Source organism: Semicossyphus pulcher, unplaced genomic scaffold, assembly GCF_022749685.1.
Source record: "Semicossyphus pulcher isolate SPU_LCO1_2020_fin unplaced genomic scaffold, fSemPul1.0.p SCAF_12, whole genome shotgun sequence".
Lineage (NCBI taxonomy): Eukaryota > Metazoa > Chordata > Actinopteri > Labriformes > Labridae > Semicossyphus > Semicossyphus pulcher.
The window spans coordinates 1594196-1606838 of record NW_027211626.1 but is presented as its reverse complement, the minus strand read 5'-3'; the positions used below and the strand labels follow the sequence as shown (position 1 = coordinate 1606838).

At 44.0% G+C, this 12643-nt stretch overlaps 1 protein-coding gene across 1 annotated transcript; it reads right to left on the bottom strand.

Moving 5' to 3' along the window:
* Positions 1–4620: 4620 nt before the first annotated feature.
* On the bottom strand, positions 4621–11621 carry btbd3b (BTB (POZ) domain containing 3b). Its single transcript, XM_069659255.1, has 4 exons — positions 10707–11621; positions 9528–9618; positions 7691–7809; positions 4621–7137 (listed from the first exon to the last, which is right to left on the bottom strand). The coding sequence occupies exons 1-4, from the start codon at positions 11015–11017 to the stop codon at positions 6105–6107; spliced, it is 1554 nt and encodes a 517-aa protein (XP_069515356.1). The 5' UTR covers positions 11018–11621; the 3' UTR covers positions 4621–6104.
* Between the last annotated feature and the right edge of the window lie 1022 nt (positions 11622–12643).

The following is a 12643-nucleotide window of genomic DNA, read 5'->3' as shown; positions in this document are numbered from 1 at the left end:
ACTAAGAATGCACCAGTAGACAGTTATGACTTTGCACAACAAGTTCATGTTTGGAAACTTGACGCCAAACGTTGTGTGATCGGTGGTGGAGGATGAAAGACAAATTGGCGATTGGCGAGTAGGAGAGACGAGCCAGATTGCTTGTCAGAAAGTGTCTGAAGTTCACGATCATGTCAAGCTCAAACACAACAAAACTCTTCACAGTTTGTCTCTTGTAAAATTAAACTAGCATCCAACAGAAGCACAACGTCAATGCGTCAGCATCTCAGCGGAAAGCATCCTAATGCATCGAGGCCATGCAGCGACCTGACAGAAGTTAAACTCAACGCAATGCTTGTTAAAATACAGGCTGCTCAATAATATACAGTGTGACTCTCTGACTAACCTTCCCTATGCAGGCGTGGACCCTTCTGTATGAAGGTATCTGCAGCTGGTCAGAATCAGAGCACCTGGGCTTGCTTCTCCCAGCGCAGCCTCAGTGTTCTTTGCTCTCTCTGTCATTCCCACCTGGATTCATCCCCGCCATCACCTGCACATTTTGCACATTTTGCCTTTGTTTGCTTTCGCTTCACACCTCACACTTTATGTCACTCATGTACATTTACATCATTAGTTATGGCTATATGTTACGGTTAGCTCAAGCTGCAGAATGCAAGTTGATCAAAGCCTCTCTCTCTCTCTGCTGCTGCCTCGCATCACTCCACTCTGTCACTGAGCAAAGACTGTCGTGGCTAGTTATAATGTCCCTAAGTTTGCAAAGTGCTTTGGAAAACAACACTAGAACAAATGCTGCCTAACATAATGCAGCCAATTTGCAAAAGCAGGAGCTTTTAACACAAACAGCAATGCATGAAATAGCCCAGAAAATATCAGGTAGTGTGAGTTACAATTGGACCCTAAAAAGCACCAATTTAAAACACAGGAATATTCGGTGTGATTGCAGTGCGCTGCAGTTGTAGGCCAACATGTGTAAATACATTAGCCAGCCTTTTGAACGTACTGTTTGGTATTTTCGCAGTAAATCACAGTCGAATTTGCAGCATCATTACGAGAGCTGCACTATGTTCAGTTCAGTAAGTCTCATCTTTTCTTTTTTAATATTAATTATTAAAAGTATTTCTTATTAAATTACTCGATTAATTGTTGGAATAATCCGTGGAAGACTTGATGACTAAAAAAACATGGATAGCTGCAGCCCTAAATGATACATGTACACCTTTAGAGGAAACATATGGTTTAACTGCAGTGGGGAGAAAAGGGATTCGAGGTTTCCTTTGAGATTTGTTGAATTAAAAAACATATTTTTAAATTATTTCCTTTGATGAATTCTTTAAACCCACAGCTGTGTTTCCCTCCTCTCTTCGGCCATTATTAATTCATTGACATTTTGCTGCGATGGAAATTATCAGGATGTTGCGGAGGGGATATGTGATCGCCCGCAGTGAACAGACTGATGTTTGATACGGTGAAAAAAACAGACTCTGGTTTCTCTTGCCGTTTTCTTCTCCTCTGTGTGTGTGTTTTTTTTCAGAGATATTTCTATCTTGTTTAACCTCGCGCCACATTAACATGCCCAGCAGTCAGCGGTGTGATTGTTTGTGCAGCGTGTTAAGTGAGGAAACAACAGCATCCCTCTCAGATAGCGAGGGACCTTTTGGTTGGACTTATCTGCACTCAGAACAATCAATCTCCGAGAGCATTAAGAGTGTTGATCAGTGGTAATCCACAGTCCTCCCTCAAGTCAGACTCGACTCTTTTCATCCTTAATTCCTATTGAAGAGTAATTAAAGCCTCAATGAGAGTTTCCGTTCTTTGGGCAGTGTCTGCTCCGCGTGTGTTAGTACGCACCATCACTGAACCATGAAACCACCGTCCATATTCAGACTCACCGCCGACCACATTAAAGTTTCATTGGTGAAATAGAGAGACTTATTAATAACTATTTGGAAGGAAATACTGTCTCACCAAACCAACTCTTCCTCTGCTGTACGTGCTCTCTCCTGTTTTCCCTTCACTGAAAAACTAATTATAATTAGAAGCCTAACCAAGCATTTTATTCTCAGCCCAGCAGGATGTAATTCCAATTCATTCAAAGAATTAAAATGGTTAATGCTTGTCACCTCTCATAAAATAAAAAACACTGTGATTTCACTTAGTTTAGCCTGATCACATGACGCCACGAGAGAGGCTTTGAGAGACTAATATCTGCTGTGTAAAAGCAGCTGATTAGTGCTGTAAACACGACTCATTAAAATGTAGTTATTGATTTAACACTTGTTTTTGGTAATGTGCTCATGAAGAACAGAACCGCTTCCAATAGAGATGTGTCAGGCCCTTTCCATCCATCCATACTTTCATTCATCCATCCATCCATACTTTCATCCATCCATCAATCCATCCATCCATCCATCCACACTTTCATCCATCCATCCATCTATCTATACTATTATCCATCCATCCATCCATCCGTCCGTCCATGCTTTCATCCATCCCTCCATCCGTCCATCTATACTATTATCCATCCATCCATCCATACTTTCATCCATCATCCATCCATCCATCTATCCATCCTTCCTTTTATCCATCCATCCATCTATACTTTAGTCCATCCATCCATCCGTCCGTCCAGCCAGCCACCCAGGCAGCCCTCCATCCATCCATCCTTTTATCCATCCATCCATCTATACTATTATCCATCCATCCATCCATCCATCATCCATCCATCCATCCATACTTTCATCCATCCATCCATCCATCTATACTATTATCCATCCATCCATCCATCCATCCCTCCATCCGTCCATCTATACTATTATCCATCAATCCATCCATACTTTCATCCATCATCCATCCATCCATCTATCCATCCTTCCTTTTATCCATCCATCCATCAATACTTTAGTCCATCCATCCATCCGTCCGTCCATCCAGCCAGCCAGGCAGCCGTCCACCCATCCATCCATCCAATCATCCATACTTTTATCCATCCAGCGATCCATCCATCTAGCCAGCCAGCCAGCCAGCCACCCAGGCAGCCCTCCATCCATCCTTCCTTTTATCCATCCATCCATCCATCCATCTATCCATTGGCCTTTAAAAGTGAGAGTGAAAAACAATGATTGCTGACTGTATGCTAGCTTTGACAGACGTTACCCTCACAGCTAGCAGCACAAGGTTTGATTTCTAAAACAGTAGTTTCTAGCAGCAGCCCTGAGTCGTATCATTTCTGTGTCGGCTACAGTTTTGTGTTGGATACTGAGAAGAGGAAAACAAGTCAGTTGTTGGGGGGAATAGTTTATAGTATCAGATTTGTGCATTGACTAGAGTAGTTGCCAATACCCGATACCACATTTCAGGCAGTATCTGAGCCATGTCTGAACGTCTGTAGTTCTACTCAGGGTTCTGGCAATGAGCTGGTAGCCTCTGGCAGCTCTCTTGCCCTTTGAGCTGAGTGTGACCCACCCCACCACATGTCATGTCAGTATGTCTGAGTTGCAAATGTTGCAGGAGAACAAAAAGGAAAAGTCCCTCAAGGGATCTGGGTTTGGGTTGTAGTTTTAGCTTCAGAGGTTGCATGAATGCTTATTACAGTGACCCTTGTATTGGGTTCTTTATGTTCTTCATTTGACTGTATCTTTGTCTGTCTGTGAAAACCAGGCCTGCTCCTGACTGCTGGCACATTCTGGTCCCCTGCCGCCTCCAGTGCAATTAATGATCTTGCTTACAACATTAGCGCCACAATGATGAAAAATCGCACCGCAGCACAGAGTCCCCCAACATATTGAGTTCAATTCATCAAGGGCTTCATGCTCAGTGGCGATGTCAAACTTGGTCTCAGCGTTATTGAGTGCCTCTGTAATCAAGTACCTGCCATAAGCTTCCAGGACTGATTATCTTTTTAAAGGCACAGTTCACAGAGAGATATGATTCATCTCCAGATCCACTAAATGACTCGTCTTCTTTTGGGTTTTACAGGATACAACACACTCAGAAAAGTGTCTGTCTATCTAATCCTTTCTTTTGTACGCTCTTGAGCAACTGTTTGTGTTATTGGATTTTTGACCTTCATGTTCAATTGCACCACGTCTTAGGAGCATCATCTTTAGTGACTAGCTCTCTTTTTTATCAGCAGACAGAAATACCAAGATCGACCTTGGGTGAAAGAGCCAGTGTAGTATGCTGGGAATTCAAGAGTTGTCTGGCATCCGAGGCTGTAGTATCAATCTCTCTCTATCTTTTGAAACTTGAACACATGCTTTGGCCGTGTCAAGGAGCCAGTCTTTCTGACTGCAGTCCGTGAAGATTAAAGATTGTTGAAATTGTTCGCTGTGCTGTCAGCGTCCTCAAACGTTTGCAGAAGTGATTGCACATCAAAACGCCATACTTTTGAGCTGCTGTCATATGTTGTGTAGCAAGAATAAGGTTGGAGTTTGACAGACAGAAAGCAGGGTGTATAAGTGGCATGAAGACAGGCTTCATCAATCACCAGACAGCTCTCCTTGTTACTATAAATCACTGCTGCGCCTCAGGGCATCATCTGTCCCCATCTCACAATATCACACAAAGTTTGCAGCGTTATGACTTTTCACAGATGGGAGGAAAAACCAAAATGTACCACTTGTTTTGTTTATTTGCATCATCAACAATCATACACATTCGTTGGTCTCCCAGCACTGTAGCACGTAAACACAGGACATGAACACCAGTTTGCCCACCCATTGTCATCAGCAAACAAGCCTGTGGACGTTTAACCCACACCAGAAAAGTATCATTAGCACAGAAGAACAAAAAGACCTGCCTCAAGTCCAACAAAGGAACAAATTCATTACAAACCAACATCAGTGCAAGTCTGTAGCAGATACAGTATACTCTGCAGATACTGATACTGTATGGTCACATTGGGAGGGAGTGCTCAGCAGATCAGAGTGCACAGGGTTTCTAACAAAGAGAATTAAAGTCTGAAAGATAAACAGCTTCAAACACTGAATCAATCATTGATCTTTTTGCTGTAAACAAAACCGAGGCGCCAGAACAATTAGTAGTACACGCTGGATGAAACGGAACAGTTCTGCCCATGCTGTAATCACTGCGATGCAGACAGAGTTAAATCTTCCATGTAGTGATCACTGACCAAATGTTCACTGTAAATAAAACCTCACTGTGTGACTGAGATGAGTGTTGGTGCAGAGCAACATGCTACAGAGAGACTGCCGGGGTCGTGTGTCTCGTTATATCTAGTGCTCCCTAATCTAAGACCCCTTGTGTCCTCTCTACGTGCTCGGTTACTAGATTCAAAGTAGTAGACTGCATTTTAATTGAAACTATTCAAATACAAATGCCTAAATGTAGATACTGAGTATCGTACAGTTCCTTTCTAACGCCTCCTCCTAACGTAAAGTCAGCAAGCGAACTACAGTGGCTGGAGCATGAAGACTTGTTCAGATATACTAGAAATGATGTTTCAGAGCTGCAGAGACGATAACGTTGTTGTTGGTGTCTCTTGTGATTTCAAGACTCTGCAAAAAATGCTAGTTTGCAAAACTTTGCAGAAATAGATCCAGGGCAGACGTCTGGACATCAGTGAGGAAATCTGAAACTGTCTGAAGTTCTCTCGCCCGCTCGTTCGCTTCACTTCCTGTTAAGAATTGGTGAAATGCTTTAATGGTCCAGACTGAGTCATGACATGAAATGCTTGTTTTGAATGTGAAGTATTGCTGCTATATATGTGCATTCTATGCAAGCATAGAAATAATAAACATATTGTAGCATATTAATCATATTAGATATTTGTGGCCAGTAGTGACCGTATTTGTGGCATCATATACATTTCAGAATTTACATATATTCATATTTACACGCACATCTGGTGCATTTTCTTCATCTTTTCGGACTCAAACAGTCCAACATCTTGAAACATAGATATGGTCCTACTCAAGTGGACTAATTACTGAAATTAAAACCACACGAGACCCCGTCACAGGTCTGAGATCAGATACCTTTAAAAGTGACAAAAATAAATAAAAGAAAGTGACACTATGCACAAAGTGATCATTTTCTCTTTCCATAAGTGCACTGAGATCAGTCAAATGTTTGCACAGGAGCTGTCAAGCGTAGAAGATGAGCTCAGGAATCTGTCCCCCCTGCACCCCCGTGCCGTTGGTGCTGTCCGAGGAGCACTGAAACTGAAAGGTCACTTTCCCACACTGCACCTCTGTCATCCCCTCCTGTCCAAAGTAGCTCAGCTCGTTCCCATCCAGCACCACGCTGGCCGTGTAGAAGGTGTCCGGCTCGATCTGCACTGGATACTCAAACCACACCGGGAAGGTGTTGCTGGAGCCGTCAGAGAAGTACTTGCTCAGGTTTTGTCCCAGCAGTACTCCCTGACGTTTGAGCTCTATCTTTGCACTGTACTCTGCTGAGCCACAGCTCGATCCATACAGCCCAAACCCAGCGATGAAAACTCTTTTATCCACCGCGAACTGTATACTGTCACAGCGGCCCCGGTAACGCCACTGATTGCTCCGGTAGGCACAGGACTGGAACCTGTGGCAGCGCTGGGGTGTCAGGCCCTTTCTAGCCTGGCTGACAAACTGCAGCTCCGGCTTCTTGGCTGCTGTGTACCACAGGAAGATGTCATTGGTCTCAGTAAGCGTCAACACGCCCGACTGGGCTGCTCCGTTGGCAAAATCATCCAGAGCCATTGTAGGGATACGAATCAGGTACATGGCCTTTCCCAAAACCTTTCGCTTGTTATCAGTGGACGAGGTGAGCTCCTGTCTCTGGCACTCGGCCTCGGCCCAGCTGAGCGCGGCCTCAAACACCACTATCTCTTTAGCATTGAGCGTCTCTCGCTGCAGGATACTCTCCAGGGTCTGGGCGTCGATGTCGCAGAAGCCCTCCGAGCGTAACGCCAGCTCGGCCTGGGCATCAATCACCTCCCAGCAGCGCTGCGTCAGCTCGGGCTCCTCAAACAGACAGCTCTGGGAGAGTAACACGCAGGCGTTTTTGGCACTCAGGCTGGTCTCCAGGAAGTTGACGCAGGCACGTGCCAGGTGAGGGACAATGTACTTCTTGGCAGCATAAAGAGTGGCTAACACTGTGTCAGCACTCAGGTCAATCTCATCACAGTAAATGTACCTGTGAAGAAGAGAGAAGAGAGGATACATGTAAAAAATAAAACAACAAATATCTTGCTTTTGGTTCAGTCTGACTTATATTAGTTTTGTCACCAAATCACTGATCAGAACCGTGTTGGTAAACATAGACAAATCTCTGATCACTAATCAAACCAGCCAACAAATAGTATTCCTCCGACACCAGAGTCATACTTTAGCTCGCCTGCAAGGACACAGGACATCAAAGTGATGGTGGACAGCGAGGAGGAGGTAAATAACAATGTCGAGTATTCAACATGAAAGGTGGAAAACAAACAGGAAGAAAAGAAATGAAAACAGATATAGATTCAATCTCTGAGATACAGGAAGAAACACTTTGTTTCATTTGTCCTGTGGGGTAAATGATGAACAGGTCCAACAGATAGATAAAGACTCGTTTTACCAGCCGCTGTTTTCTTCCAATAAAAATCAAATTGAAATATCAGCTTTGCACGTGAAGTCGACATTATTGGTGTAAAAAATGGAGCGGGGGCCGGTGGAGGGAAGCGGGAGTGAACACAGAGGAGAGCCCTTACTTCAGCATGGCCAGAAATGCTGCTGGTTCCACATCTGGTATGTGGATTTCATCCTTGTTCTCAGCCAGTTCACCATAAAACATGGCGTGAAACACCGAGCTGCCCACGGCCAAAACATACTGTCGAGAGAGGAGGAGAAGCAAAGTGAGAGAGGAGACATGTCTGATACTCCCAGCAGAAACATTCAGTCAAAAGAGGATGATTATTTAAGTGCACTAACTTCACATGTGCGTCTCATTCTTTACATAAAAACATCTCTCGGTGGATATTGAACAATGCCCCGTCTCTAACCTGTGTAGCTCCCTCATAATGAGCCCTGCTGTTTCCCCAGAGGACGTGGAGGCAGATTACTAATGAACAAGATTCTGTCTGATAATAAAACAACACAAAAAGATCCTGATAATACAACAGCACAGCAGCAAAGGTTTAATCTGCTGAAATTAATGACTTATGTGAACTCATGATGAAATCAGATGCAACACAATGCTACTTTTTATTTCGGTAATTAGCGTGGCGTGCAAGGCTGTGGAGTCTGTAATTATACAGAGGTACATTCATGTTTCGGGCCTGTGTGTGTGTGTGTGTGTGTGTTTGCAGAACAAGCATGTGTAGGTGGGCATGTGGGAGGTTTAAATGTACCCAAAAAAAGCACACAGACGTTCTCTGTAATAAATTGGATTGCTAAAATAAACCATGCAAATAAGGGAAAACAACGGCGCTGTCACACTCAAATGCATGTTTCCTTCCTAATAGAGAGGTCAGATGGGAGACAGCTGCTTCCTCGTGATTTACAGTCGAGTATATAAAATCTGCATATTAGAATAAGATTAGTGTCACCTTTTGATCCGATGTATTTTACAGATCTTCACATGAATTACTGGTTAAGCTGCTAGCTGCGTCCTCCGTCTTGCACGGGTATAACTTTGTGAATTAAATCATAATGCATATCTGAATTCCTGCCAAATGGACACAATAAAAGATTGCAGCCCTGAACGCCGTTACATCCCATCGGCATAATGTCTCTGCGTTAAGTGCAGTCAAGTCATCCTCGATGTCCTCCCGTAACTGCTTTCTATAAACGCATAAAGTGCCAATCGCAGAGGTTACATTCTTAGGCCACATAAAGCACAAAAAACACGACCCATGCAGCGCTCGTCTGACACTGCTCAGGAGAGTTACATCGCATGCCTGCAAAACGACCTGCAAGATTTAATGTGGAAGTTGTAATCATGTTGAAGCAGAGGAGAAAGTGCTTTGAGAAAAGGCAGCTATAAACCTTAATCAATCATTTATGTGAACATGGTGGAAAACACGAGGTCAGAGGGCGCGTTAAACAAAGGGAGTCATGTCGACCTGCAGGTTGTAGCTGGAATAAACCGGATGAACAGGAAACTAATTAATCAGCTTTTTAGAGTAGATTCATGAAAGTGTCTGTAAAGAATCAGCGAGTAAACGAGCACCAAAGTATTTCTAGGATGTGAGATGCACCTTCCTCTCTGTCTTATCGCTGCTGGATGTGTTTGATTAAAAGTTCAGTGATTGCAGATGCGCCTCTGAAAGCTGAACCGAAGCAGAGACAAAGACGAGGAGGATTTCCCTTCCTCCTTCGCTCTCTCTCTCTGCCTCCATCCTTCAGCCTCATTTACATAAATAATTGAGGACTGTCTCGAAAAGACACATGGTGCGGAAGTGAGAGTGGAGCACAAAGGACCTCGGTCCCGCTACAGCTGGCGGCGAGGAAGATTATTTTTTATGCTGATATGATGTGAACGACGGCCGGGGCCGGGCTTGGTTGTTAATTTCCTCCCTTGCTAAAGTGATGTGACGAGAGTCTTACTCTGTGTCCCGGCAGCCGCTGTGTCCGTCCAGGCTGACCCACCACAAAGTGAACATCTGCCATCAGCTCATTGTTGAACATCACCGAGTTTCTGAGAAAGGACGACACAAAAAAGAGATCCTTTGTGAACATATTGTTTTAGAAGAAGAAAAGATAAAGAATGGAGAATATAGAGATATTAGTGTCAGATTAAAGGAGGATTCATTCATATAATCTTATTTATATGAATAAAAACTCATGTTAACTGTTAATCACACGTATATATGTCTTTCCTGCTCGCTTTAAGGTCGTATAAAGTGTCCCAATTTCTTCAGGCGAGACTGAAATCAATTTATTGATTCTTTACTTTTATTTAACCTTTATTTAGACAGGTAATCTTATTGAGACACAGGGTCTTATCCTCAAGAGATAGCTGTTCAATACAACATCAGCAAAACAACAAAGTTACACACACACAGGAGATTCAATACGCTGAATAAGTTACACATAAGAACTCCTACACTGCATATTCATTCCTCAAAGCTTTATGTTTTTTCAGCTTAAACTCTTTCTGCATCAATAAAAGCAAACTAGACAATGAAGTGAGTGGAAAATCCCCACTGTGAAAGAATGGGACCAACAATAAAGCAGCGTTCATATATTATTGAGCAGTGGAACATGTCACCGAGTGGGTAAACAGCCCCATGATGTTCTGGAGAGACAACAAAGCCACGTCGGAAAGCACCCATTTAGCCGCGGACAGCTGGGGTCTTTTACTGATAGGCCAAGGTAAATATTTAGCTTTTATTCCGGAGCAGCCTCGGCCTGGTGTGCATATCAAACGCACCCGGAGCCTGTCCGCCCTCTGTTATGTCAGAGCGGCAGAGTCTGCAGGAGCAGGAGAGGCTGTAAACACAGATACCCCCGGCAGACCGAGGGCAGGGCAAGGGGAACACCCACTGTTGCTCACACCCACGCACACACACACAAAGACCTCACTACACCGGTTTAATTGCCCTCCGTAAGTGATTTGTGCTGCATATTTATATTTAATGATGTTTCTGCTCACAGAACTTGCATCTTAAATGTAGTAGAACATGCACGACTCGTCTTTGGAAGTTTAAAAATGTATCTGAGTGAATCTGTTGATGCAAACTGCTGGGAGCTGCAGTAACAGTTCCTGTTTGCTGCTGCACCTACCTCTCTCTGATAGTGGAGTAGAGTCCTTGCCAGTTACAGTTCTGGATGGTGTTGTTGTTGTTGAGGTTCTGTTGCTGGTACTGCTGCACTGTGGTGGTGGACGCCGGCTTTTTGGTGGGAAAAATGTCCGCTGCCATCTTCTTCTTCTTCTTGCTCCTCAGAGTGATTATCTCATAACAGACGGGGGGCAGCTTGGAGCTGCCGCTGGCATTCCCTTTCTTGGAGCTCTTACTTGACTTGCTTTTCACTGACTCGGGAAGCATTAAGAAGAAAGTCAGACATTTCATGTTCCTTCCCTTGGCATCGACCATGAGTGTGTTCAACTGCCGAGCAGTGCGAGTGCATGCAGAGAAGACATTCACCAGGAGCAGGCAGGTGGAGGGAGGACCGAGGGGGAAGTGAGAAGAGGACAGCAGAGACCTGAGCTGGACTCAGAGTAGTTTCACCTTTAAAGAGCCGACAGGATAACTCTCTTTTTTTCTCCTATAGACTTCTGACAGGTTCAGACTGGTGATCCAAAGGCACTTTTCCTGTGAGAAGTTTGATCTGATGACGCTGAGGCTCTTTGGGTTTCCATATTTGCTTGTCCTGTGTGATGAAATCACCTTCTCAAAGCACTTCTTTCCTCCTCTTCTCCTCTGCCTCTCTCGCTCACTGCTCTGCTGAGGGTTGGCCTGACAGCCCCAGATTTAGTACAGCTGCAGTGTTCCTCACGCAGGCAGCGGGGTTTCCTTAAATCCTTTCATTCCCACTCTTACTCCTTCTGTGCTTCTCTTCCTCTTTCAGTCTCCTCTCAGCTGTGGATGTGTCTTTTCCTCTCCGACACTTGTCCTTTTCTCCCCTCCCTCTCCTCCATGGAGCAGACTCATCTGCAGGATGCTGGAGCCGTGGATGCTGCTCCGCTCAGCCTCTCGTTCTGCTGACTACAGAGGTTGAATGGGAGAGCGCAGAGGAGATAGAGAGCCCCCCCTCCGCCCCTCACAGCACAGTGAGCGACTCTCTCCGTAGCTCAGCCAATGGCTGCACTCAGCAGTCACGATTGGCTAATGCAGCCGAGTGCAGCACATACTTGAATATGCAATAGTCAACGACTCAATTAAAGCGACAGCCATGCCCCAGAAGACTGATGTATTCATATGTAGCTCTGCTTCCTGTGTTTGCTCTACCTGGAGCCGCAGCTCTCAGAGTGCAGCAGTAAACATTGACTCAATGTTGTAACTCAAAAGGGCAATGCAAATGTTCGTGCTCTTTTTAAGGGCAGAATTTGCTTAATTCATGTTTTCTCTGACAGTCGTTCTTCCTCCTTTTTAATGAGCCTTTTATTTATGTATACAAACAGTTGAATTTGCAATTCATTGCTCTTTTCTGCTGTGATTGGAGTTCTGACCTCTGAGTCCACGTATGATTTATAAAAGTCACATAAATGTAAGATCAAACACGAACTGTTCTGTCACTACTAGCATTCAGAAATGAAGCATACTGCACAGAGCGTTTATCCCTGTATCTTTAAATATTTAACAAAGTAATAAAAACGCAGCTTTTAAAGATGAGATGTTTTCTGTCTTTTAAAAAACGCTTCCAACGTCCACCAAGCGTTCGTGCTTGAGCTTTCTTGTTAAGTCATCCCTTCGGCGTACGTGGGGCTATAAATGTAATGCACTCTTTGCACGATGTATAATGCATACGGTTCCTTTGCTCTTCTTGTCCTGTAAGCGCGCTGTATGCTATTTAAAGCGCTGAGATGATGAAGCTCTTTGCTGGTTTCAATTTGAGCTCTTTTATTTATTGTACTTTATGACACTTTGGTGACATAATGATGCTGTGTGTACCTTGCACTGATAACAGGATCATAACAGTTGCATTATTACCACTTTAAATAGAATTTGTGTTTTTATCATATTTGCAAGAATGAAAATCAAACGAAGCGAGAGCAGGAT

Bases quoted from the DNA above. Each gene is read 5' to 3' on its own strand.
- btbd3b (XM_069659255.1), bottom strand. From the start codon at position 11,017: ATGGTCGATGCCAAGGGAAGGAACATGAAATGTCTGACTTTCTTCTTA. The intron at 9,619-10,706 runs GTAGGTGCAGCA...GTCCTTTCTCAG, and splicing joins TACTCCACTATCAGAGAGAG to AAACTCGGTGATGTTCAACA. The intron at 7,810-9,527 runs GTAAGACTCTCG...CTCTCTCGACAG, and splicing joins AGCGGCTGCCGGGACACAGA to TATGTTTTGGCCGTGGGCAG.